Below are 22,340 nucleotides of genomic sequence, written 5' to 3' on the forward strand. Positions count from 1 at the left end.
AGTAGAATGGAAGCCAGCTATTGAGTTTTAGCACAGTCATTTCCTCTCAGCTTTTCAAGCCTGATCCAAATCCCTTTGGAAGCCTTTATATTGATTTTAGTTCAGGCTCATGGCTTGGCTTTTGCTTTTAGCATATTACATGTATTTACTGCTGATGCCGTGTGGAAGAACCTGGCTCTACTTCAGGGTGTCGAGCTTGTTCCTCAGAATGAGGAGTGTCCGTTTTCCCTTTGGTTCCCCAGAATAGCTCCTTGGCTCCAGATGTCCTAAGTCGTAGCAGTGATCAGTTCAGTGGGATTTCCTGTAAATTTGACTCCTGCTCGGAGTAAATCTGACATCTTTAAAAAAATTCTGTTTACAGAAAGATATTTTCTGGGAGCGGGTGTAGGGGAGAAGCGGAAGAATCTAAGAAAAGAGTCATTTGCTCCACTAAAACTTTGTTTCACGGATGTGAGGAAGGTCACACTTAAAAGCACTTGGTCTTCTTATAAATGTGAAATAGAAGCACGTGTTACTTCTCAGTTATGAGCTGTAGGTCTTATAATGATTTTTTCTTTCAAGTGTGTATACCCCATAGAGAAAACTTCACTAGTTAAGGGAATGTAGCAACCATATGCAAGTACTGATATATTTAGCGGATCACTGACTCCAAAGAAATAAGTCTTTGAATTGTGAGCAACTAATAAATGACCTGACGTCCAGGAAGTGTGTGTGCTGAGGAATCATGGGATAATATCTCTTGGCAGCTTTTTCCTCACCCTTTTTTCCTGCTTTTATTATTTTAAATTTGCACATGTGCTTAACATTAGGCTTCTAATATATTTGGTTATCAGTCATTATGTTTGCTGGTTGCTATGTAAAATAAAGAGGTGAGAACCTGGCAATACAACAAATGGAAATCCAGAATGTCTAAGAACAAGTCTTTAGTGCTGGAGTATTGTGGTTGTTGACTCTCTGATTTATGTTCTTAATTTTATTTCATATTGAAACTGGAAATTGAAGATCTTGTCTTTTTAATATGCATTAACAAATCTAGATATATACATACATACATATATAAATGGAGTTGAGAGAAATATTTTCTAAAGGTACAGAAGACTGCAGACCAGACTTTCAAAAGAAATCAGCCTGTTGAGCTCTTCTAGAAACTAAGATGTGACTACTGCAGTGGGGCTTGCTTGGCATGTTAAAAATCATCAGCTTATTTAGGTGCATAGTTGCAATTTGAGGCCTTCTGACAAGCTGATGCTAGTTCTGTGTTCAGGCGCTTTTCTTTTTTTTTAAAAAAAACCTGACTCTAACCAGCAATGCCTAGTTACCAAAAAAAAAAAAAAAAAAAAAGAAAAGGAAAACAAAAAAAAAAGAGAAAGAAGGCGAGAATAAGTGTTGGGAATTTTCAACATTAATCTATATCCGAAACTGGAATGTGCTCAGAATATCCATAAAGAAGACCTGTGGCAGGGAGATTTCAAGCTTGACAAAGAATTCGTATATATTGCAGAGAAAAACTTGCCTTGAGAGGGAGGTAGACTACAGAAGGCAGTAAAGCTCTGCAAGATCCGGGGACTGTTTAGATCTCTGAAATCTCCTCTAGTAGCTGGAAGTTTTTCCTTATTGCTTTGTCCAGAAGTCCTGTGTATGTTGTCTGTGCACTGAGTTTGTGTGTGTGTGCGTGTGTTGAGGATTCGTAAGACAAAACCTAATGGGCTACCTGTGTGTTGGTAACACTGATATATCATCTTTGATATTATAGCTCCCTGTTGAGAAGATGGGGGGAGTGGCTATTATTTCTGTATTTGAAATAATTCCCAAGAGGGAAACGTGGGCTTTGTATAAGGGCTTAGGTAAGACGTTTTCAGAAAAAGGTGTCAGCAGCACCTGAGAGCTAGGTTAGGCCAGTAAAGAGGTGGTGTTTGTGTGAAGACCTGTAAAAATAAGGAAAACTGAAGCCTGTGCTAAATATCACTTGGAAAAAATGGACATTTAGTAGTTATCTCTTCAGGTCCAACTTACGGTCCATCTAATCATGTTTGCCATCTGTCATATGAGCTGCATCTGCTTTTTCAAATGGAGACGCTATAGACCATGTGAGAGACAGATTTTGACTTTCTCCTTATTCTGTAAAGCTTCAATCACCAAGCATGAAGATTGCTATTTCTTCCACACTTGTCTTTGGATGTCATTATTATCTGGCTATTCTTGTTACATGCTTTGAACTGTACAGAGTTCTGTACAGTTCTGTACAGTTTCTACAGGAAAATACATTCCATAATGTTGTTTTCCCCCCATATGCTACATTCCACTAATTTGTTTTTTGGAAAGGCAAAAGTATCTCCTAGAAGCAAATAATGAACTCTGTGTTTCAGTTTGAATGACTCAGCCTTGGAGAACCACCACCATTTGGAGAATGACGCTTTTTCAGACAAATCTGAGAGAGACAATGTAGAAGAGTCGGAAAACGAAACACATGAGAACAGCCGAAAGACAAATGAAAGCGAGAGCGATCAGTCAGAAATCCACGGAGAGGTCTCCCCGGGAAGAAAAGGGACAACTTATATTGAACAGATCTATGAAGAATTTGGGGAGGTAAATGGAAAAAAAATCATTTTCAGCCCTGCCTGTTCCTATTGAAATATCTCTGGGTTCATAGTATTTGTCACACAGGCTTTTAGATGCAGTTAAGAATGTGCTTTGTGAGTTCCAGTGTTTTACAGATAAAGCAATGCACAGCTTGCTGCAAAATTATATTGAATTATCACGTGCTCTAATAATTATGCATTATGAGCAGCAGCCCTGCTACCGTGCTTTGGCACGTTTCCAGGATCAGCGACTGCTTTAACCAGTTACTGCATTAAAGAGCCACATAGCATTGGCACAGAGCTTCACAGTGCCAGTGGGAGCAGGAATTGTTATTCCGAGCATGTATCTCCACCAATTAGGCTGCTCAGTCCTTGCATGATACAAAATATGATACTTTCCGTTCCTTGTTATGCATGGAACATCCTTTTTGTGCATCCTAATGGAGCTGCTTGATTTCTAAATGACTGTTTCTTGTCGGGAAGCAATTTCTCATGTCATTTAACAGCAGGAGGTGCACTTAATGTTGTGTGTAAGAGCCTTTGTTAGCTGGGTGTCACCGTGACACCCTGAGCAATCCCAGAGCTGAGTGTTGGGTGCGGAGCAGTTTGGGAGGCAGTGGAGGTACCTCGAATCTCAAATCCCATCCCAGACATGCAGCAAGTCATAACTGGGACCAAACAGGATTCTGAATATAGCTGAGGAATTAAGCAACAGCAAAATGAAGGCACACTTAATATCTAACTACTACCAATTCTGAATTGTTTTTTTTATCAGTTGAAATTTGTCCTGGAAGTATTAGCAGGGCAGACTGCTACTGTGGTGCTTGAATGAGCTTACCAGGCAGCACTAGTGTGTGTTGTGTGGTGGTATGGAGGGGGAGAAGCTTTCTGTGATTTTAAATAAAGACATAAAACTGTCATACAAACCCAACAGAGAGGAATACATTTCTGCTGTACAAAGTGATGCTTTGTATAGCTTAAAATAAGCCCAGCCATAGTGTGATTGCATAGGCAGAGGTAACATCCAGTGCACTTTCAAAAAGTTTCCATGCAGCTTTAGATGTTTTATTAGATTTCTGTTGTTGGCCAAGAGATGGGTCTTTCCTCACCTGAGGGATACAGGTTGGACTAGTTGTTAAGCCTTATCCCAGTGGTGACAGTAACATAAAGAAAAGTGGGTTGCATACAAAGATGGAGTTTGCTCTTGGCAACGGGCTGAGATATGTCAAGATAAGCACGTCAGTTAATAAGATAAACTGTTGTCCAAAACTACCTGTACTCTCTCTGTCCCTGAATTTGTACGGATAGTTGAGATTTGGCATGAAAAAAGTCAGAGATGCAAAACATGACTGTTAAATTTCTGGCATGACTTTAAAAGTTCATTTGAAAGGTGTGTGCTTATGCATCTCTATGAATGGACATTTCAGCTTTGCCTTGTTTGCACCAGAAATGTGAAGGCAGAAATTAATGTCAGAAGGACTTTGAGCTTGCAAAAGTTGGCCTAGAATGTAAAAAAAAGACAATTCCTCATTTGGTAGATTGATAACAAATAAAACTTCCTCTTCTATAAAAGCTTTTAGTTATAACAGGTAAGAAAGGGTTGTTGAGGGTAAGATATTTGAGGGAAAAGCAAACCAGAAATGACTTGAAGTTGTTCTCTTCCTCCTGCCCCTTCTTCTCCTTCTCTCTCCATCCTTCCCTTCTGCACTGATTCACTTCCAATATGACCTTGCACGGCAATTTCAACATGGAATTAATTTATATTTTCGGCACTTGCACACATGGAAACCTGGATAAGTAATGAAAGCTGTGACAGACCCATGGGTGTTGTAAGCCCTAGTGGACACTGCAGTATTAAGCCTTTCAGTGTTTTGCAGATGTACCCACAGGAAATTTTCTTGCTTCTGCATTGACTTTCCCTTTTTCAATCACAGACAGGTGAATCATCTCAAACGGAAACTGTCTCGGAGGAGAACAAAAGCCTGATGTGGATCCTGCTGAAGCAGCTGCGGCCAGGCATGGACCTGTCCCGTGTGGTGCTGCCCACCTTCATCCTGGAGCCCCGCTCGTTCCTGAACAAACTCTCCGACTACTACTACCATGCGGATCTGCTTTCCCAGTAAGCAGCGCTCAGAGCACATCTGGTTGGTGCACATCTCTTATTTGCACCAAAATATGCGACAGTGTGAGTCTGGCACTGGCAGAGATGTGCTTGTACACTTGAAGGGCTCCTGAATAATATGCAGTAATACACAATAAATCAAGCCAGGCAGCAGCAGCCAGCATGTGGCCTTTTAAAGAGGAACTGCTGCCAGTGAGGGTCGAGGAAGCAAGGAAAGCATTTAAACTCAGGAGAAAGCAGTCTTTGCACATGTAAAAATTGACTGGGATTTGGCTGGTTCCCGTGAGTATCTCACGGCAATGCTGTGCCACCTCCTGGTGTACCGGTGTACAGAGCCCTGGAGGACGGAGAGCAAACTGTGGAAGAGTTGTTGAGCACTTCTGTCCCAGCAAGCAATATAATTATATTGGCTGATAAATAAATAGGAAACATCTTCTAACACTTTTGATTAGATGCGTCTTGATAGGAGCACCGGAGTAGAAAACAGAAAATGTTATGCTTGTAAATAGGACCATTTTTCTTAATGAGATAAGCCTGGTGTATTTTAAAGTCCGTGTGGGCATCACAGGTTGCTCATGTTTACTTCACTGCATCTGGATTATTTTAGAATTATAAGGTATTTTCAAGCTCTCTTTGCTGTATTTGTAACATGGAAGTTCAGGAAATGACTCTTCCCAGTGCTAAGAGCTGAGGAAACTTTGAGAGGTTTGAAGATTTTGTTAAATAAACTTTTTTGTGCTATGGATGCTCCTTCTAAATATGTTTTGCAAGGATTTATCCAGGTAGATTTTCCAATCTGATCAGGTTGGAAATACAAGGAATCCTACTGTAACATTTACTTCCTGTATCATCTGTGGTGGGGGGTTGGACCAGATGACCTTGAGTCCTTTCCAGCCTAAATTATTCTGTGAAGTGTCAGTGGGCTGAAGAAGGCCATGTGACACACCATCTTTGAAATCTTTTAACAAAGAAGGAAAGAAAAAGAGAGAAAATGAGCTCTGTCTTTGATTCAGAGGAGTATTATTATTTTTATGAACCACATAGTGCTGTTTGCTGTAACCAAATGCTAGTGTGAGTGGCAGTCCCACATTAACATACTTGAATGTATTGCCAGTTAAACCTCAGGATTTTTATTAGACTTTTTTCAGGAATGCAGGGTGAAGAATGTCACTTCTTAAAAATTTATGTATGTGTTGCATGATGTGCATCAATAAGAAACCAATTTTTGCTGGCAGATACCTTTTTCACTGTCAGCAGCACAAAAGTTAATTTCAGTTTTGTACTGGTGAAAGACCTTTGAAATTAATGTCATTATACTGGTATAAAGTGAATGTGATGTGTGAATGGTATAAAGGGCATGCAAGTAAATATTTTCTGTCCTGTCCTACAGGGCTGTCCTTGAAGAAGATCCATACAGTCGAATGAAGCAAGTTTTGAGGTGGTATTTGTCAGGCTTCTATAAGAAGCCAAAGGTAAGAGGATGCATAAATTTGGGATGTAATGCACATTGAAATCTTCTGCTATGGTTTTGTATTTCCTTATTGCCTTTCCTTTGACCATTTACCTCTTCCATTGTCCTGAAGATTTTGCCAGTTACTTTTAAAACTAAAGTTATGTTTGATATCAGGGTGGAATAGAAGCAGATGGTGGTAGTTTTCATATGTCAAATAGTATTGATTAACTCAGAGTTTGCACTGGACAGCTAGGAGGCAGAACTAATCATCAGCAAGTACTTTTTCCTTGGATGCAGCATTTTTATCTTGGTTGAAAGCAGGTCTCTTCCTCTTTTCAGACCTGTTAGTACCATAGTGCCACATTTCCACATAGGTATGTACCTGATGCCTATAGTCACAGAAGCTTAGGCATCTTTGAGGCTTTGCTCAGGCAATATCAAAGATAAAAGTGGCAGGAATAGCAAACGATCCATGGCTCAGGTGAAAAGGTCAAAGCAGGAGTATGTGTGTAACCAGTTCTTGGGTTTGATTCTTGTGATTGCCTTAGTTTAAAACATCAGGGAGAAAATTCTTAACCTTGTTTTGTGACTACCACTGTAAAGCTGGATTGCAAATCTTTGTTTGTAGCAGTTTTTTAGTTGCTTTGTTTTTCAGGGAATAAAAAAGCCATATAATCCTATTCTGGGAGAGACATTTCGCTGCTGTTGGTTTCACCCTCAGACAAACAGTCACACATTTTACGTAGCAGAACAGGTAAGTCGCTTGATTTGGATGCCCAGGTATTACAAGTAGCACCTCTGTGCATAAGACCACCTTCCCCGTCTCACCCTGTAGACATCCAGAGTGGGTCATGGAATAAAGTAGCAACTGGGGTTTTTTGCTCTTCAGATTTACACAGGTTGCTGATAGTTTTGGCAGGGGCTCGAGACTGAAAATGCAACTCCTCCATATATAACATTGATTTATTCACCTCTTTAGTGAAGACCGTTTCCCTGGAATATTATTGTCTGCTTATTATTAATAAAACACTGCTGTGGTTTGTGTTCACTCCGTCAAAACAGTATAGACCACCTAACCAAATTATTAAACTTGCCATTCTGAAGGCTTATCTCCATATATTTGGGGACAAAAGAAGGGCAGAACTCAAAAGTAAACTGACCTGGCAAAGATTAGTTTGAGATTTATGTAGTTAACAAAGGGATCTGAGGACTTTGGTACATGGTCTCCCTGTTTTACTTTACTTTTTTTTCCCCCTATTTAATCAAAGATTTTTTTTTCTTTTTATTTTATTTCAGTCGCTGCATCCCTTTTATGGAAGTTATTCAGATGGTGCCCAAAAAAAAAAAAAAAAAAAAAAAAAAAAAAAAACTGCCACAAGCTGCACTGTCATTTATCTCCTTGAAAATCTGGCATTGTATGTATAGGCCTAAAGTGAACTCAAATATACAAGGAAAATAAAATGTAGGTGGGGGAAAAGGATTAAGCAGGACCTCTATTGCTCATATACAATGATCCCTCCTTTAACACTGAGGTTAGTGGTGTGATTGGAGCTTATAGGACCTTATTCAGTCATATGGCCTCCGTGTTGCGCTTTCCCTAGAGCCTCTCCTTGAGGCTGGGGGGGCATCCGTCACTCTGCTTAGACTGTAAAGACTGCTGTTGATGGTGTATGGCTGTTTTTCATTCTAGGTCTCCCACCACCCACCAGTGTCAGCCTTCCACGTCAGCAATAGGAAGGATGGATTCTGCATCACTGGCAGCATTCTGGCGAGGTCCAAGTTTTATGGTAAGACATGATGCCTAGACATCTCCCTGGTGACAAATGTGGCAATGGTTTTGTTGTGTTCTTCAACTGTTTCTGAGTGCATTGAGGATTCAGAGCAAAGGTATACTTAGCGCATCTACCATCAGGACGTACTAACTCCTGGTCCAGGCTCTCCTGGCCTCACATTTCCACCATGTCAGTGGAAGATCATACTGACATTTATAGAAAAAAAAATTCTGCTAGAAATCTTGAGGGCTTTGAGAACCTGGTTTTCAGAAAGCAGAGGTTAGTGTGGATTTGTGAACACTTGATTATCAGCCTACTTTGCGTGCGCTCACAAATCAGGCATTTTACAGAGGTCTGATCAACCAGCTGACTTGTGCAGCAGTCTCTGTATAAATGTGACTGCTTGATTTATTTGAGCTCTCAGATGTCAAGGAATTGAAACCTAGAGCTTCAAAGTGGCCTCAAATCTATTAATCTCAATGTCCTCCCAAAGGACAGCACAGCTGCAGGCTCTGAAACAGTGTTGTTACTTAAAATAATGTTTTTTGTTAAGAGAAATACTTCTCAAGTACTATACTCAGGTAGGAGTATTCGTTGAAACACTTGTAAAGAGTCATTGCTATCCTTCTGGCAGTTTGATCTGTTATTTGGGATCATACGCAGTTAGAGAAGTTGTGAGAGTGGAAGAAGGATCTGGAAAACTTCTAAAGCATTGGAAGTGCTCTCTTCATCCCAGAATGGCTCATCTCATCTACTGCCCTTCCTGTGACAGGGGCTAGATGCCAGAGCAAAATACAAGTCCTACCACACAGGGTTTGTTACAACTGCTGTCTCCAACAGGAAATGATTTGCTCTGTTCCGAATTCTTACCATTTCCTATCTCTTCTGTCATTAGAGACCTACATTTGAATGTAAATGTTTTTCTAAAGTAGGATAAGATGAGTGGCTGTGTATAACATGCTTTTTAAATATGTATATGAATTTGTTCTTTTAAATTCTAGGTAACTCACTTTCTGCGTTGTTGGATGGGAAAGCAAAGCTTATGTTTCTAAACAGGGGTGAAGATTATATCATTACTATGCCATACGCTCACTGTAAAGGTAAGTTACAACTATTCACATAAGATACTAGAAGCAAACAGAAAGAATAACGTAGTAGTATCTTACTAATTTTGCACTGGCTTTCTTCTTACCTCTCAAACACCTTGCACTGCAGATTCTGGTATTTCTGGGAAGCAGCTGCTCTGTGCATAAGTCATAGGGCACAGGAGGGGACTGGAAATTCTCACTGAAATCTTACTTGCCCATGCAGAGCTGAGGACAGAATTAGGAAGTCAGTTTTACCACTATGAAGAAACTAGAAAATACTCCATATATGTACTGCAGTTAAAGTGAAAATGGAAAGAATAAAAGTTCATTTCCAAGCCTCTGAGGTTGTAAATTTGTTTTACTGTTAACGTAGAAATTGTTTAATATGTTTTCTGATTTTCTGAGAATAAAGGATTAAAAAATCCTGATTTCACTTCTGATTTTTCTGTTAATCTAACTGTGATATTCCTCAGTGAATCAGCTGCCTCAGTGAGATTGATACTTAATATTGTGTGCACGTACAGAATTGGCTTTGCTCTGAACATGGACAGAAGCCCAGGGGATGGCTGCTGATTCACTGTTGTAAATCTGCATTTCTCCTTAGCAAGCTAAGTATTTGAACTGCAGTTGTAAAATCTCTCCTGCAGCAGTTCAGTCCAGTTTTGGTTATTAATATTTTCTTCATTTTGGCATGTTGACCTGTAAGCTAATCTTCATGGAGTTTAGCTACCTGAAAACAGAGTTTCCATAAATAATGCCTTTTGTGAACTATTCATATGCATAAATCCTTCTGTTGACATTTTTCTTCTGCAAATGATCCTTTCAGAAAATGACAAGCATGTGTAAAATGGAGTCCACTCCCCATGATTGCTAGTCCCCCTAATTCTGCCGGAAGAAAGTGAACTGAGTCTCATCACAGTTCCTTTCTGCCCCATGGGCTTGACAGACAAGCATAAATGAAGTTGCTGGATGCAGCCTCAGTTATTCTTCCTCTCCCACAGTCAGCATGCCGCAGAACTACTCTCAGCACCTGTCAAGCCTTTCCCTAGGTGGGTTAAAGAGTGAAGAAGGTGGACTTGGGAGAGGATTCTTCATGCCTAGGCTAAACAGCCATTTCCTAAAAACTTTGGTCTCTGTATTTCCAAAATTTTAAGCCAAGTTCTGAATTTTACAGCATGTAAGTGAGAGCCAGTTGGAGTTCAGAATGCAGGTGACTACTGTTGGAGACCCTTAATTCTCTTTTTTTCCCCTTTCAGGAATTTTATATGGTACAATGACAATGGAGCTTGGAGGGAAGGTTAACATTGACTGTGAGAAAACTAACCACAGAGCAGAACTGGAATTCAAACTAAAGGTAGGAGACATCTTCGGTATAGCTCTCCTGTAGCTGGCCCATAAGTACCTTTGCCTTACGGGACTATATGACGCCTTGCATTTCTCAGGGCTATGGGACCTTGTTATTATGTTGGTGCAAGAGCCTATTTCAGACAGCTGATTTGAAGTGGCTAATGTGCTCAGAAGCTGCATGGTCGTTGCCTCAGGCTGGTTCATGTAGCAGTTCCTTCCCTTAGATAGCCTGAACAATGCATATTTCTGGTATGCAGATACAATGGAGGCACCTTTAGATATTCTTAAAGTTATCTGTGTTAAAATTTGGGAAAGAAAGTGGTGACCTGTAACTTTTCTTGTCAGTTAAATTGCTTTTTAAGAAGCATCCATTTCTCTTCTGCTCCAACAAACAATTTCTTGCCTGTTTGTAAACTGAAACATGGAGAAGTGAGAGCCTGCAGGGCACTGGAGTTCTGGCCTTCACAGACATAACTTGAGGGATTGCTGGAGGTAGGGGACACCTTTGCAAACCACTTTTTCTGGGGACAGTAATCATTTTTCTTTTATTTGCCTTCAGAAAGTGAACTGTTTCTCCATATATACCTCCCTGACATTTACATATGCTTATCTTTAAAGCCTGTTCTTCCCATAGACTTGACAGGCTGCATTGAGGCTAATGGAGTATTTCTCTGACTTCAGTTAGTGTCATCTCAAACCTGCAAACATTTCAGAGCCTAAAATGCAGAGCCTTTTTTTCTGGCTCAGAAACAAGTTGTTTAGTCCAAACAAGATTCAGACAGGTCCCTGTAGCTTAGTTGCATGCTCTGCACTGACTGTTTCTTAGTCATTGTTTTTCAGTAGATTTTGTTACTAATTTGGATGTATACCAATTCTCTGCTGGATTGTGTACGTTGATTCTTGAGATTCTTGTGGTTTTTCTTCCCAGAGTGCGGCCAGAAATTTAGTTGTGTATTGTTTTTTTTTTTTTTTTTTTTTTTTTTTTTTTTTAATTTTTAACTTCCTCTGCATAGACTTATTAGAAAATAGCAGATATGTCTGAAGAAATATTGCATGGTAGAAATGGAAAAGCTGGTCATTCTATCACTTCTGTTTCCTGTGCTTGGCAGGCAGGAGATGAGGGAAATTTTCCATTGTTCTGAGAATCTTTTCTTTTCCTTGACTCTGGAAATACCCTTTTCTTTTTTCAATTGCTGCTGACGAGAGCACTTCATGCTGGAAACATAATCCAGATGCAGCCATCAGTAGTGCCACGCTGCTGTTGCTGTCCTATGAATAAGAAAAGTCACCAGATGCATTAGTGCTGCTCCCTGTCTTTGGACAAGGCTGCACGTATAGCTGTGTAAACTCAAATGTGATTCTGGACAACGGAAAGGACTTGCCCACTGACATTTATCCTGAAGTCTAGCTTACAGTAAGTGTATTTGCAATGAAGGCAAGGCTTTGCAGTCCTGATGTTAATGGACTTGAATGCCTGTCTCTCTTTCTTCTGGCATCTTCTACAAGTGATTTTGGTATTGTAAGTACAGAGGAGGAGGGAACAGTGGCAGGTAGTGAAATCCATGCTAAAGTTGATCCTGCCTTTCCCCAGAAACAGTGAAAATCAAGCAGATTGCAGTTCCCTTCCTTCCTACTGTGTCCCTGCATTTGGCTCCCTTCCAGTTCTCACTAGACGGATCATATTTTCTGGGTTTTTTTTTTCCTCCTCTGACAGCCCTTCTTCGGTGGCAGCACAAGCATTAATCAAATCTCTGGGAAGATTAAGTCAGGAGAAGAAGTGCTAGCAAGCCTCGATGGACACTGGGTAAGGACTGATGGTCACAGTCCCTGACACGTGACAGTGGTGGCGTTTATGTCACTGGGGTCTTACCCACACTGAGTGCAATAGCTCAAACACTTGCACTTGCCTAAGCCAAAGCTGGAAGTGGAGGGGGGTATTTCTGTTGCAGCTGATGGCTCTTCATTGAGGATCCCAGGCTTCCAGCAGGCAGAGATGGCAGTAGACAACCAAGGGCAGGTTTTTCACCCTAAAGTGATCGTGAAAACTACAGCACTTCCTTCTGTCTTATGTCCAATATTTAACTGTCCCCAGCTACCAGGGTATCAGAGAAGACCTCCATGGGTCTTTAATTGATTATTTTCACAGCAAACTCATGCGGTAGAAGATTATTATTCCTCTGCTCTTCAGGTGAAGGACCAGATGCAGATGCTCTGAGGGTATATCTGTATGGACACCTCCCAATAGTCACAGACCTGCCAATGCCTTTGCATGCCTGGCAGCCACATATAAAGAGCTCAAAGGCACCCATAAGCCAAAGCCCAGCAGAAATAAAGTTGCATGGTGAAGGACAGCCTAGAGCTGTGGTTGGGAGCTCCTGGTAACTGAGCTGGAGACTTAGATATTTATCCTATCTATGTTTAGGCATCTACATTTTCATTATTGTTGACCTTTGCTCCCTTTCAGCCCTTGAAAATTGTCTTCGGCAGCAAGATATGTCTTATCTTAAAGTATATATTTAATGTAGATCAGATGAAACATGCCTGGATAAAACCTTGTAGTGAGGTGCCAACCACAGCATAACCCTTAAGGGAGCAGTCTCCTAGAAACACAGCTGAGCTCCCTCCACCAGGTGATCTCTCCTTTTTATATAAAAGCTAATGACCATTTTGAAATTAGAGAGCTTTGTACTTTCCAAATGTATGAGAGGATATTTGCTTCCTGTGCCTGGGAAGCTTTTCTGTTCTGAGCTCCCTTTCCTGCCGGATGTGCTGGGGCAGTTGTGGGTTGTGCTGGGCTGCAGATCACACTGTCAGTGGCGGTCCTGGGAACGCTGCCCGAAGGAGCATGTGCTCGAGTCCCTCCCCTGGGGTGCTGTGCCACATGACTGCATACCTCTCAGCTCTTGGGCTCTATCAGCCTGAAAATTGTGTAATCCTCCCTGGCTCATTGTGCTGGTTGTTTGTGGTGTGCAAAATTATTAAATGGCTTTAAAGGGGTCGCTCTGCAAGCCAAGCCACTGCTTGGGATTGCACATGGTGAATGGAGCAGCAAGTGGGTGGTGGTGGGAGCGTTGTTTGCCATCACTTCCAGTGTCGTTTGTTGACCTTCAAAGCCACCTGAATAAAGAAGAGAAAACAGATCCCAGTACTCCTCAGCCCCAGGATCAAAGTAGCCCTTGAGGACTTTTGCATCTACCCCTTAGAGATGCCCATAGCGGTTTTGGATAGTGTCCTCTACATCCAACATCAGGGGCTTTGGGAAGGGATGAGGGCCTCTCAAGGCTGATGGGGTTTCACAGCTGAAGACATAAGAAATGGACTTTGAAATAGAGCCTGTCAAGGCAGAAAGGGTCTTCAAGGAGGGATGGGAACACACGTCAGAGACTGCAGCAAGGGAAAAAAATGGCATAGCTGAGATGCAAGGAAATGAGGCAGTGATAGTCTAGGCAAATATCCATGCCCCCAAAATGGCATGAATGATACTCAGACCACGTGCAGGCAACTGAATGGTGCCAATGCCAGTGTTGTTCAGCAAAGGTAGTCATCCAGTTTGTCCCACTTGTAGGCACCTTGAAGTACTAACTGAAATTCAGGAGCAGTAACAGAAAAAAAATGGCTAATCTGAAAAAATAATGCGAAAGAGTAACTGTACCTTCTAGAAAGAAAGATATTTTGGTTGTCTCTGCTAATATTTCAGTAGGGAAGAAAAGAAGGAATGGAAAAGAGCTTAGGATCTTGTTTATGTATATATGCTAGGGGGTACCTGGGAGGAATACTGTGGGAAGGAGAGCATACTAGGGCATCTATAAATATGCTTTTGTGGGGACAAACTCTTGACTGACAAGAAGAACCTGGTCCCTTTTTAATTCTCTGGTGAGAATTAAACTCTGGCCAGTGTTTCAGGGAATGCCTCTGACATTTTAGAAACTCTCAGGAAATGTTCCATGAGACTTCATGGAGGAGGAGAAGAAAACAGCTCTCTGACCAAGTACTACCCATCACCATCAGCTTAAAGCAAGTTTCCATTTGCTGGAGTTAGATTCTGCCTTATGTTTCTGACTGTCACTAACCTTTTTCGCTTAATTTTCCTTCTCAGGATGGGGAAGTGCACATAAATGAGCTGAAAAGCGGGAACACAGAAATGTTCTGGAACCCAACAAGTGAGGTGCGAAGACAGAGGTTGAAGCGCCATATTGTGCTATTTGAGGAGCAGACAGACTTCGAGTCAGAGAGGTAGGGAGCCCTGCAGACGTCTCACTGCTGCTTCCCCCGCGGGGACTGAGCAGGACTGGGTGGGCTCTGATTTCCCAGCACATTCCTGGAAAGGCAGTGACCTCACTTTGCCTGCACATATTACCCAGCCATTGACCTGTTTTGCTCCAATCTGTTAATTTTGAGGTATTTTCATGAAGCATTGTTCTGAAATAACCAGGTAGCTGGGTTGAGAAAGAGTCGAGGGTAGTTTATATCTGCTAAAATAACTACTCTCCTTGGACCCCAGAGAACATGAATAGACTCTCTTATGACTGTGGGAACTTTTTATGAAAGGGTAAGATGTTAATCTGAAGCTGGATGTCATGCTTAGAAGTATTGTTTCGACTGCAGGCTCTTAAACTAGATACAGGAATCATGTGGAAGGTTTTGGCTTGAGCAGAGCAGTAGTTTGAACCGCATAACAGGACTTTGCAAGGGAACAAAATTAAACAGATGTTTAAGTCTCCCTTATAATCTCAGCTGATGTTTACAATACAGTGTGCACTGGATTTCTTAGGTTAATTCAGATTCACCTAAGAATATGGTCATGGCGCATGGTTTAAAGAATGGGAGGAAGAACTCCATGGCACAAGGGACTGCGGAGCAGTCCTGACCTAGTGCCAAAGGAACCAGGCTTGGACAAGAACAACTGGAGCTATGTCATGTGGCACCACATTCAGACCAGCCAGTTCTGCCATCTCACCAACATAGTTGTCCAACATCAGCTAAACCCCAAGACAGTATGTGCAGCATGCTGCCTGGCTTTACATTATTTGAGCTGCTTGCGTGTGGACATCTAACATTGGTGTTGCCATACATCACACTGAGAAGCTTCCCATTTGTGTAGGTAAAGAGAGAGATTTTATGACAAAAATACACTTGAGCATTGAATGTCATCTAGACAGCAGTAGGCATTAAAGACTATAGTCTGTGTGTGTACCTTACACTTGTGCAATGCTATGTATGTCGCAAGAGCAGACTGGAGCACATTTCTTCTATTAATCCTCTGAAGAGGACTCTTTTAAAAGAGAAGAGAAATAACAGCTTTGGGGACAAAGAATTTCCATTTCTCTATTTACCAAGGTACTGCCAGAGCAAACTCCCTTTGCTTTGCCAGAGATTAGTAGTGATGCACCTGCGTACAGGTGAAGGAGGCAAAGGGAAAAATTTTCAAGATCCATAATAGACCTGCCACCCGGCTTCATTATTTTGCTGGGAGTTGCATGAATAAATTACCCTCTAATCCATGTTATGTGCTGCCTAAACTGCTTAGTCCTTTCTGCAGTGCTGAAAATCACCTGTTTACACATCCACTTGACAGTCTTCAAAGCTCATGCCATTATGCAGCTCACTGCGGAGGATCTGATTGTGTGGCACATGCAGCTCTTGATGGAGTCATCTGTGCTTGTCATGCAATTTTATGTTTTCCCCTGTCCCTCCGTATTACTGAAATCAGAGGAATGCTACTGCATTATTTTCTCGAGGTGTTATTTTGGGTATTTGGTAAGGTCCAGAGCTCCTCCTCCACTTCCGCCACTTTGAGTTGAATTTCCTTCCTTTGTTTCTGGAAGAAAAGATTAATTCACGGTAAAAAATGTGGGAAGTGACATGTCGAATAGGACAGGATAATGTTCCTCTGCCTTCAGTTAATCATCTAAAAAGCTGCTCTTCTGGAAGTGCGGAGTTAACTTTGAAATCGTTGGTATCCCTTTTAAATTAAGAGCTTCACAGCAAGCTCAGAATTAAACGCAGTAATGCATCCATCTACTAAATGGAGACCTGGTGTTTTGTAGAGATGAGAATACTAGGACAGCCTGGATTGCTGATACCTAGCCTACTTCCTAGACAATCCAGTAATGGTTTAGAATGGCTAACTGCTAATCTCAAAAGTATTTCCAGTCTGAATTGAAGATTAGAGTGCTCTAATTAGAGGAGATGTATAGAAGACCATCACATTTTGGTCTAGATGGCTATAGTGAAAAGGAGATAATGATTTTGTCTCATAAAAGGCAGATCCTCTCCTCAAGGCAGAGGCTAAGTGAGACATCATATGACAAATTAGTCATCTTCTTGCACCAAAAAACAAGTGTGAGTGAAAACCTCTGTACATGCTTGCAGCTTGTGAGTACAAATGCACGTCCAGTTATTGCAGACTGAGTCTGCTTCCTACTGGTTACTAATCGTGTATGGAAACTCATCTGCCAGGGCTTCTAAACTTTGAAGGTAGAGGCTGTATTTCAGGGATAGAGATGAATGCAAAAGCTCCTAAATGTACAGGATTGAAAGGACCAGGAAGATAACAAACTCTCTATTATACATCCATTACCTCTAAAGAGGCCACTGAATTCAGTAGTCTGAGCAAAACTCTCTTATAACTCATGCCAACAGCGCTGGAGATTTTAGTGAATATTGTAGGTGATGTTATCTAATGGAAAGTTCACCTCTTCTTCAGTAGATCACTACACATAGCATTCATCTTTGCCATTCGCATAATATTGCTTTAGTTTACAAGTCAAAATTGAGGATGACTAATCCTGTGCAGTTCCTCTAGAGTATCAGAAGTTCAGAAGAACATATGCTAAGGTTCCAGCTGGCAAAATACATTGCCGTTTTACAGCAGTTTTACATGCTTCCCTATTTATTTCTAGGCTTTGGCAGCATGTAACTAGTGCAATAAACAAAGGTGATCAACACAAGGCAACCCAGGAAAAGTTTGTGCTGGAAGAGGAGCAGAGGAACGCCGCACGGGAGCGCAAGGAGAATGGCACAGAGTGGAAACCGCTGCTCTTCCAGCACGACGCTGTGACTAACGAATGGCGCTACAAATACGAGGAGTGAGTGGCGGGGTCATGGGCTAGAAGCAAACCTCACTGCTCGAGGCCCCGTGGATGCAAGCCTATACCCACTGTGCTCTCAATCATACTGGTCCTGCCATTCCCAGGACCATGACCAGGGTTTGCTCTTTTTGAGCTCCAGGGCATTACAGGAACATACATTCCTGATAAAAAATTGGGAATAGGTGAAAATGAGGGCTTGGCAATTGAGAATGTGTTGTGCTGTTGGTACAAATCCATATTGCTGCCATCAAGCAACAAACCAGAACAGAGAATTGTGGTCTCATCTGGCATTAAGGGTGAAACCTCTGGAGACTGAATCACTCTCACTTTTTGGTGGGAGCCATGTACGCAGGGAAATGTCTGTTATACCACATGGTGCATGTGCTGAAACTCCTGTTACGGGCAGGGGGAATGTTCGCTCTGGTGCATCTGGTGTTGGTGCAGTGCTCTTCACACATCTGGAGAAATTCTTGTTGTTCTGATTCTTTCCTTTGTTTTCCAAAGTTTAAGACCTTGGGATCCTTTGAATGACATTGCCCAATTTGAGAAGAATGGGATACTTCAGACTATGGAGAGACACTTATCCACAAGGATGTCAAACCACAAAATGACATGCATAAACAATCAAGTTACACGACACAAGGTAAAAGGCCTCTTTTGGGGAGTATAATACACCTTGTGATTGATTAGACAGCCCTTTTTCACAGCATTTTTATGAGATGACAGCATAGGCTCAAAAGTTTGTTTTGGGGAGAGATAACTAACATCCCCACAGCTGCAATATTATGCCATCATTAACTCTAAATAGAAATCATAATTCTTTTTTTGACATGCCCTGTCCTTTTTAGTATTTTTCTTCCCATCCTGTGTTCTGACACTGGGTTCTGAATGTAAGCTGAAGTGTTCAGTGTTTCCAAAATAATAAGAAGTAAGCAAGCTGTTGGAGTACAAAACTAAGGCTCTGCAACTCAAGTTTCAGGCCTTGTCATCTGCCTTTGTTACTTACTTCTTCCTAGAGAGGACTTGTAACCTCTGTCCTTTCTGTTAAAGAGGGATGATGCTTTCACATTTCACTGCGTTCGTCTTTGGAGTAATTTATGTCATTCATAAAATGCTTTGCAAGTGTAGAACTGCTGAGCCAGTTAGATATAATCCGTACCACACTGAAGAACTTGTATCTTACTATGAGCATAGGTTTTTCTTTTGTAATAGCCAAAATTTGAACATCTCTGAAACTGTGAGAAAGCTTAGGTTCAGAATTGGTTTTCAGACCCTCCAATAAGAAGTGTTTGAATCAACAGGTTTGGTTTATCCACCCTGGAGGTAGGAAGAAACTTTACAAAAAGCATCAGGAAATTAAATATGAAAGTTCTGTGATGATGAAGTCCTGTAGGCACCTTCTGAAAAAACTTCCCTGGGAAATTTTGCTCTGAATTTTCCTCTTCTTTTCTTCTTTTCCTCCTTTCTCTTATGCATGGTTGGTGAGTAGAAAACTCAGCAAAATGACTATAAAATTCATCACCAGTGTCCATCACTTAAAGCTAGGGTAAGAATAGTTTGGATGAGTTTCCTAAATGCTTCTGTACTGGGCATATGTGTAATATCCTTAACTAGCTGCCTGGAGGCCAAATATTAGGAGATGCTGAGATGGCAATAAGACTTCACAATCTCACAGATACTCCTCAGCACCCCGAATGATATTGTTCGATTTGACAGTGACCGGGTCTCTCTTGATCCTCATTTTATCTAGAGGTCTGCCAATGATTGCAGGCGCCGTAAAGCCAGTGATCAACCATCCAACCACAGCCAGAACACAGAGAGCAGTTGTTCGACGCCAGAGTCTGTGCAGGAGCTGTCAGATGATGATGGCAAGTATTTCAGTATCACTGGGGCTGGCTTTAATGTGCTTATTCCTTGAGCCTGGACACCTCCCAGCCTGCTTAATAGTGTGGGCATGTAGCCCATAAACGAATGCAGAGGATCTTCTACTTTTACATTTTGCTTGCTCACCTCTCCTGCTCTTTTTGCCTCGTGCTCTCCATGCCAACAAAGGCTTCCCTACCACTTGCACCTTGGAAAAACATGCACTGAAATTCCAACAGTCAGATAGGAAACAGGCCTAATTTCTCATTCCTTTTTCTCAGCTTTTGTTGGAGGTTACCTTGAGTATTTCAGAGATGGGGGCAGGTGTGAGCACTGCATTCCCCATAGCTAGGAAGGATGTTGGGCTTTCTGCAAAAAAAAAAAAAAAAGAAAGAAAAAAGAAAAAGTTTCCTGAGAGCTGAGAAGTGTCCCCAAGCCAGTGCTACCAGACCCTTTCCATAGACCTCTGTCTCCAAGGTGGAAGATCTTGTCCCCCGTCTCCCTGTTCCCTGTTTTCTCCTGTTTTCTCCTGAAAGTGCCCCCCTTGGCTGTGTGGACCTGAGCACAGCCAGCTACTTGCTGGGTGAGTCTGGCATCTCTGTTGCCACTAGAGATGGTAATGCAAAACATGATGTCCTTCAATACTTTGCTGCAGGGTTTGAAAGTTTGTGCACTCAGTGTGGGAAAGAGATGAATCACTTGAAGGAGATTCATTCAGCTGTCTTATCCCTACAGAGAGCCCAAGAGGAAATACACAGGTAACCATTTTCACTCATCAATACAGTGATCATAATGGACTAGAAATAACTTGTGGCATGTTAACTCCTCTGCTGTGGCCTTTGGATTGTCCTTATCAGCTGCTGGGGTGCAGTTAACCACTGTTTCACTAGATTACATATTAACACACCGGAAAGACAAAACCAGTGCTTAGTGATAAAATCTCCTTATAAGGTAAAAAGCACTGGCACTCCCAGCTGCAAAAGAGTCTGGAGGGGCTGGACAAGGTGCTGGCTATAAATCTCTGCAAGGCAAGAAGGCACAGGTCTCTCATTATCACGCATTGAGTGGGTTGCAGATCTGTCTGCTGAGCTTGCTGCTGAGATGCAGCCACGTGGTCCAAGCCCTGGGCTCCACGGCTGAAAAGCACTAGCATTCCCGCTTTTGATGTAAATCACTAGCCGTTGCCGCTGCAGTGTTTGAGAGAGGCCAAGCGGTGATCGCACCTGGCTAATGAAATACTGGCAAATCCTGAAGTGCTGGGATCCCTGCCTGTGTGGAAATTCTGGGTGCACACACACATGTGAATGCATGCCTGCTTCCCATGTACAAATAAACCTGTTGTTTTCTCTTCCAGAAACCTCAGTGCTCTGAACAAGAAGTCCTTCCACAGGGAGGGCTCTTCTGAAAGCTTCCTCCTGGACTCTCGCTGCTGGTTTCTCCTGTGCATCTTTCTCACATGCCAACTGTTCATTAATTATATCCTCAAATAAAAGCACTAAGTTTGGCAGCAATAACAATTCCCGGCTGCAGGAGGGGAGGGTGGGGGGCACTCGCGCAAGGAGCCCAGAGAGGCACCAAAGCACTTTAGAACCAATGCGGCAGAGGTGGAAGCAAGGTGAAAAAGGGACCTAGGAACCTGCAAAACTTTGTTCCTCTGGATTATGTCATTTTTGCCTTTTACATGTACATCTTCAAGGACCTCTTAACCTGTATGGGCCTTAACGCTGAAGCCAAATGTAGCTTTAATTGTGCAATTTGTTTTCTATGTCTTGTCATTTTCTGATGCAATTAATAATTACCCAGCAGTATTGGTACCCCAAAAAATGGTAAACACCCCAGCATTTTGGAAGGGCCACACAGGCATATTTTATATGAGTTAGGGAGTGCAGCTGGGGAGCTGTAAAAAACTGATGTTCACGGTGCCTGTCCAGCTGCATTTAATTATGGGAGGGAGCCACACTTTGTCTAAAAAATGTACCCCCTGGATATTAGGCCACGATTTATTTTGTCAGCACACACAGAATGGGACCTCCGAATGTGTTTTGTTTTCCATTCCACAAGAACTGTAAATATGCACGATTTCCTAGAGCTGTTCCTCTTTAGGAAATGGGAAGTATTCTGTAAAAGCTCATTGTTCTCTTACAGAACTGATTCATGTCCTGGACCAGGCTGACGGAGTGAAATGTCGGACATGCCTGTTTGTAAAACCTGGTTCCTTATTCTTAATGTTATTATTTGCTATATGGCTGTTTTATAATATCACACACTAGCATTGGAGAGAAGAATTATTGCCCCAAAATAGGTGAAAAGAGTGGGAGCAAGTGTGGGTGTATGTGTGTTAGATCATAGGCACATTTATTGTCAAAGGTCGGGAAGGAGGAAGGGTTTTGCCACTGCATTGTTCAACCATGTTAATAGTCTTCCTATTTTACAACATTTTTTAAAGATTTGCAATATTTTATGTAGACAGCAGACAATACTAAAGCCTTTCTTTTCTGGCCTGAAGTAGTTCCAAGTGGTAAGTACTGCTATATATACAGCCTTAAAATACTTAGTGGTGGTGCCAGTCTGGGCTATCTTTCAATGTAAATGTTTCCAAATTTTTAACTACATTCCTCGTCATATTCCCCAATTAGGGGAAACCTGTTTGTGCTTGATACATTGAAATAAAACTACACACAACTTTCAGTGACAGTTTACCTGAGACATTATTTGTGTATGTGAACATGGTTTTGTGTTTTATAGAATTTTACAAGCTGACTTGAGTCTTAGGCCATGTTTTTCAGAAGGAAAATGATAGGAATAGGCTTGCAAGACAGAGGCATTAATTTAGAACAGCAATAGTATTTTGATATCCATCTGGATTGAATTGACCATGTCTTTTAGTGACTTCAGCAACATAGAAAAGTACTTGCCTTGATTTTGAGGACTGTCTTATATTTGCAGTTGTCTTTAGAAAACCTTAATATTAAGGAGATAATTTGATTTTAGTGAATAGGCAATCACATGAGGAGAAAAGTACAAC

General features: G+C 41.7%; 1 protein-coding gene across 5 annotated transcripts in view; it reads left to right on the forward strand.

The window, feature by feature from the left end:
- The window catches only part of OSBPL5 (oxysterol binding protein like 5), a 111,845-nt gene extending 89,842 nt beyond the window's left edge, over window positions 1–22,003 (forward strand). For all 5 annotated transcript variants that reach the window (XM_062576697.1, XM_062576695.1, XM_062576694.1 and 2 more), the window contains 14 exons: window positions 2,367–2,586; window positions 4,514–4,698; window positions 6,092–6,173; window positions 6,810–6,908; window positions 7,845–7,941; window positions 8,928–9,026; window positions 10,271–10,368; window positions 12,076–12,165; window positions 14,458–14,594; window positions 17,264–17,449; window positions 17,957–18,095; window positions 19,203–19,320; window positions 19,971–20,073; window positions 20,670–22,003. In XM_062576697.1, coding sequence (XP_062432681.1) covers window positions 2,367–2,586; window positions 4,514–4,698; window positions 6,092–6,173; window positions 6,810–6,908; window positions 7,845–7,941; window positions 8,928–9,026; window positions 10,271–10,368; window positions 12,076–12,165; window positions 14,458–14,594; window positions 17,264–17,449; window positions 17,957–18,095; window positions 19,203–19,320; window positions 19,971–20,073; window positions 20,670–20,805 — 1,789 coding nt within the window. In that variant the 3' untranslated portion in view covers window positions 20,806–22,003. The remainder of the gene's footprint in view (window positions 1–2,366; window positions 2,587–4,513; window positions 4,699–6,091; window positions 6,174–6,809; window positions 6,909–7,844; window positions 7,942–8,927; window positions 9,027–10,270; window positions 10,369–12,075; window positions 12,166–14,457; window positions 14,595–17,263; window positions 17,450–17,956; window positions 18,096–19,202; window positions 19,321–19,970; window positions 20,074–20,669) is intronic.
- The last annotated feature ends 337 nt before the right edge of the window (window positions 22,004–22,340 follow it).

This window comes from Rhea pennata, chromosome 5, assembly GCF_028389875.1.
Source record: "Rhea pennata isolate bPtePen1 chromosome 5, bPtePen1.pri, whole genome shotgun sequence".
NCBI lineage: Eukaryota > Metazoa > Chordata > Aves > Rheiformes > Rheidae > Rhea > Rhea pennata.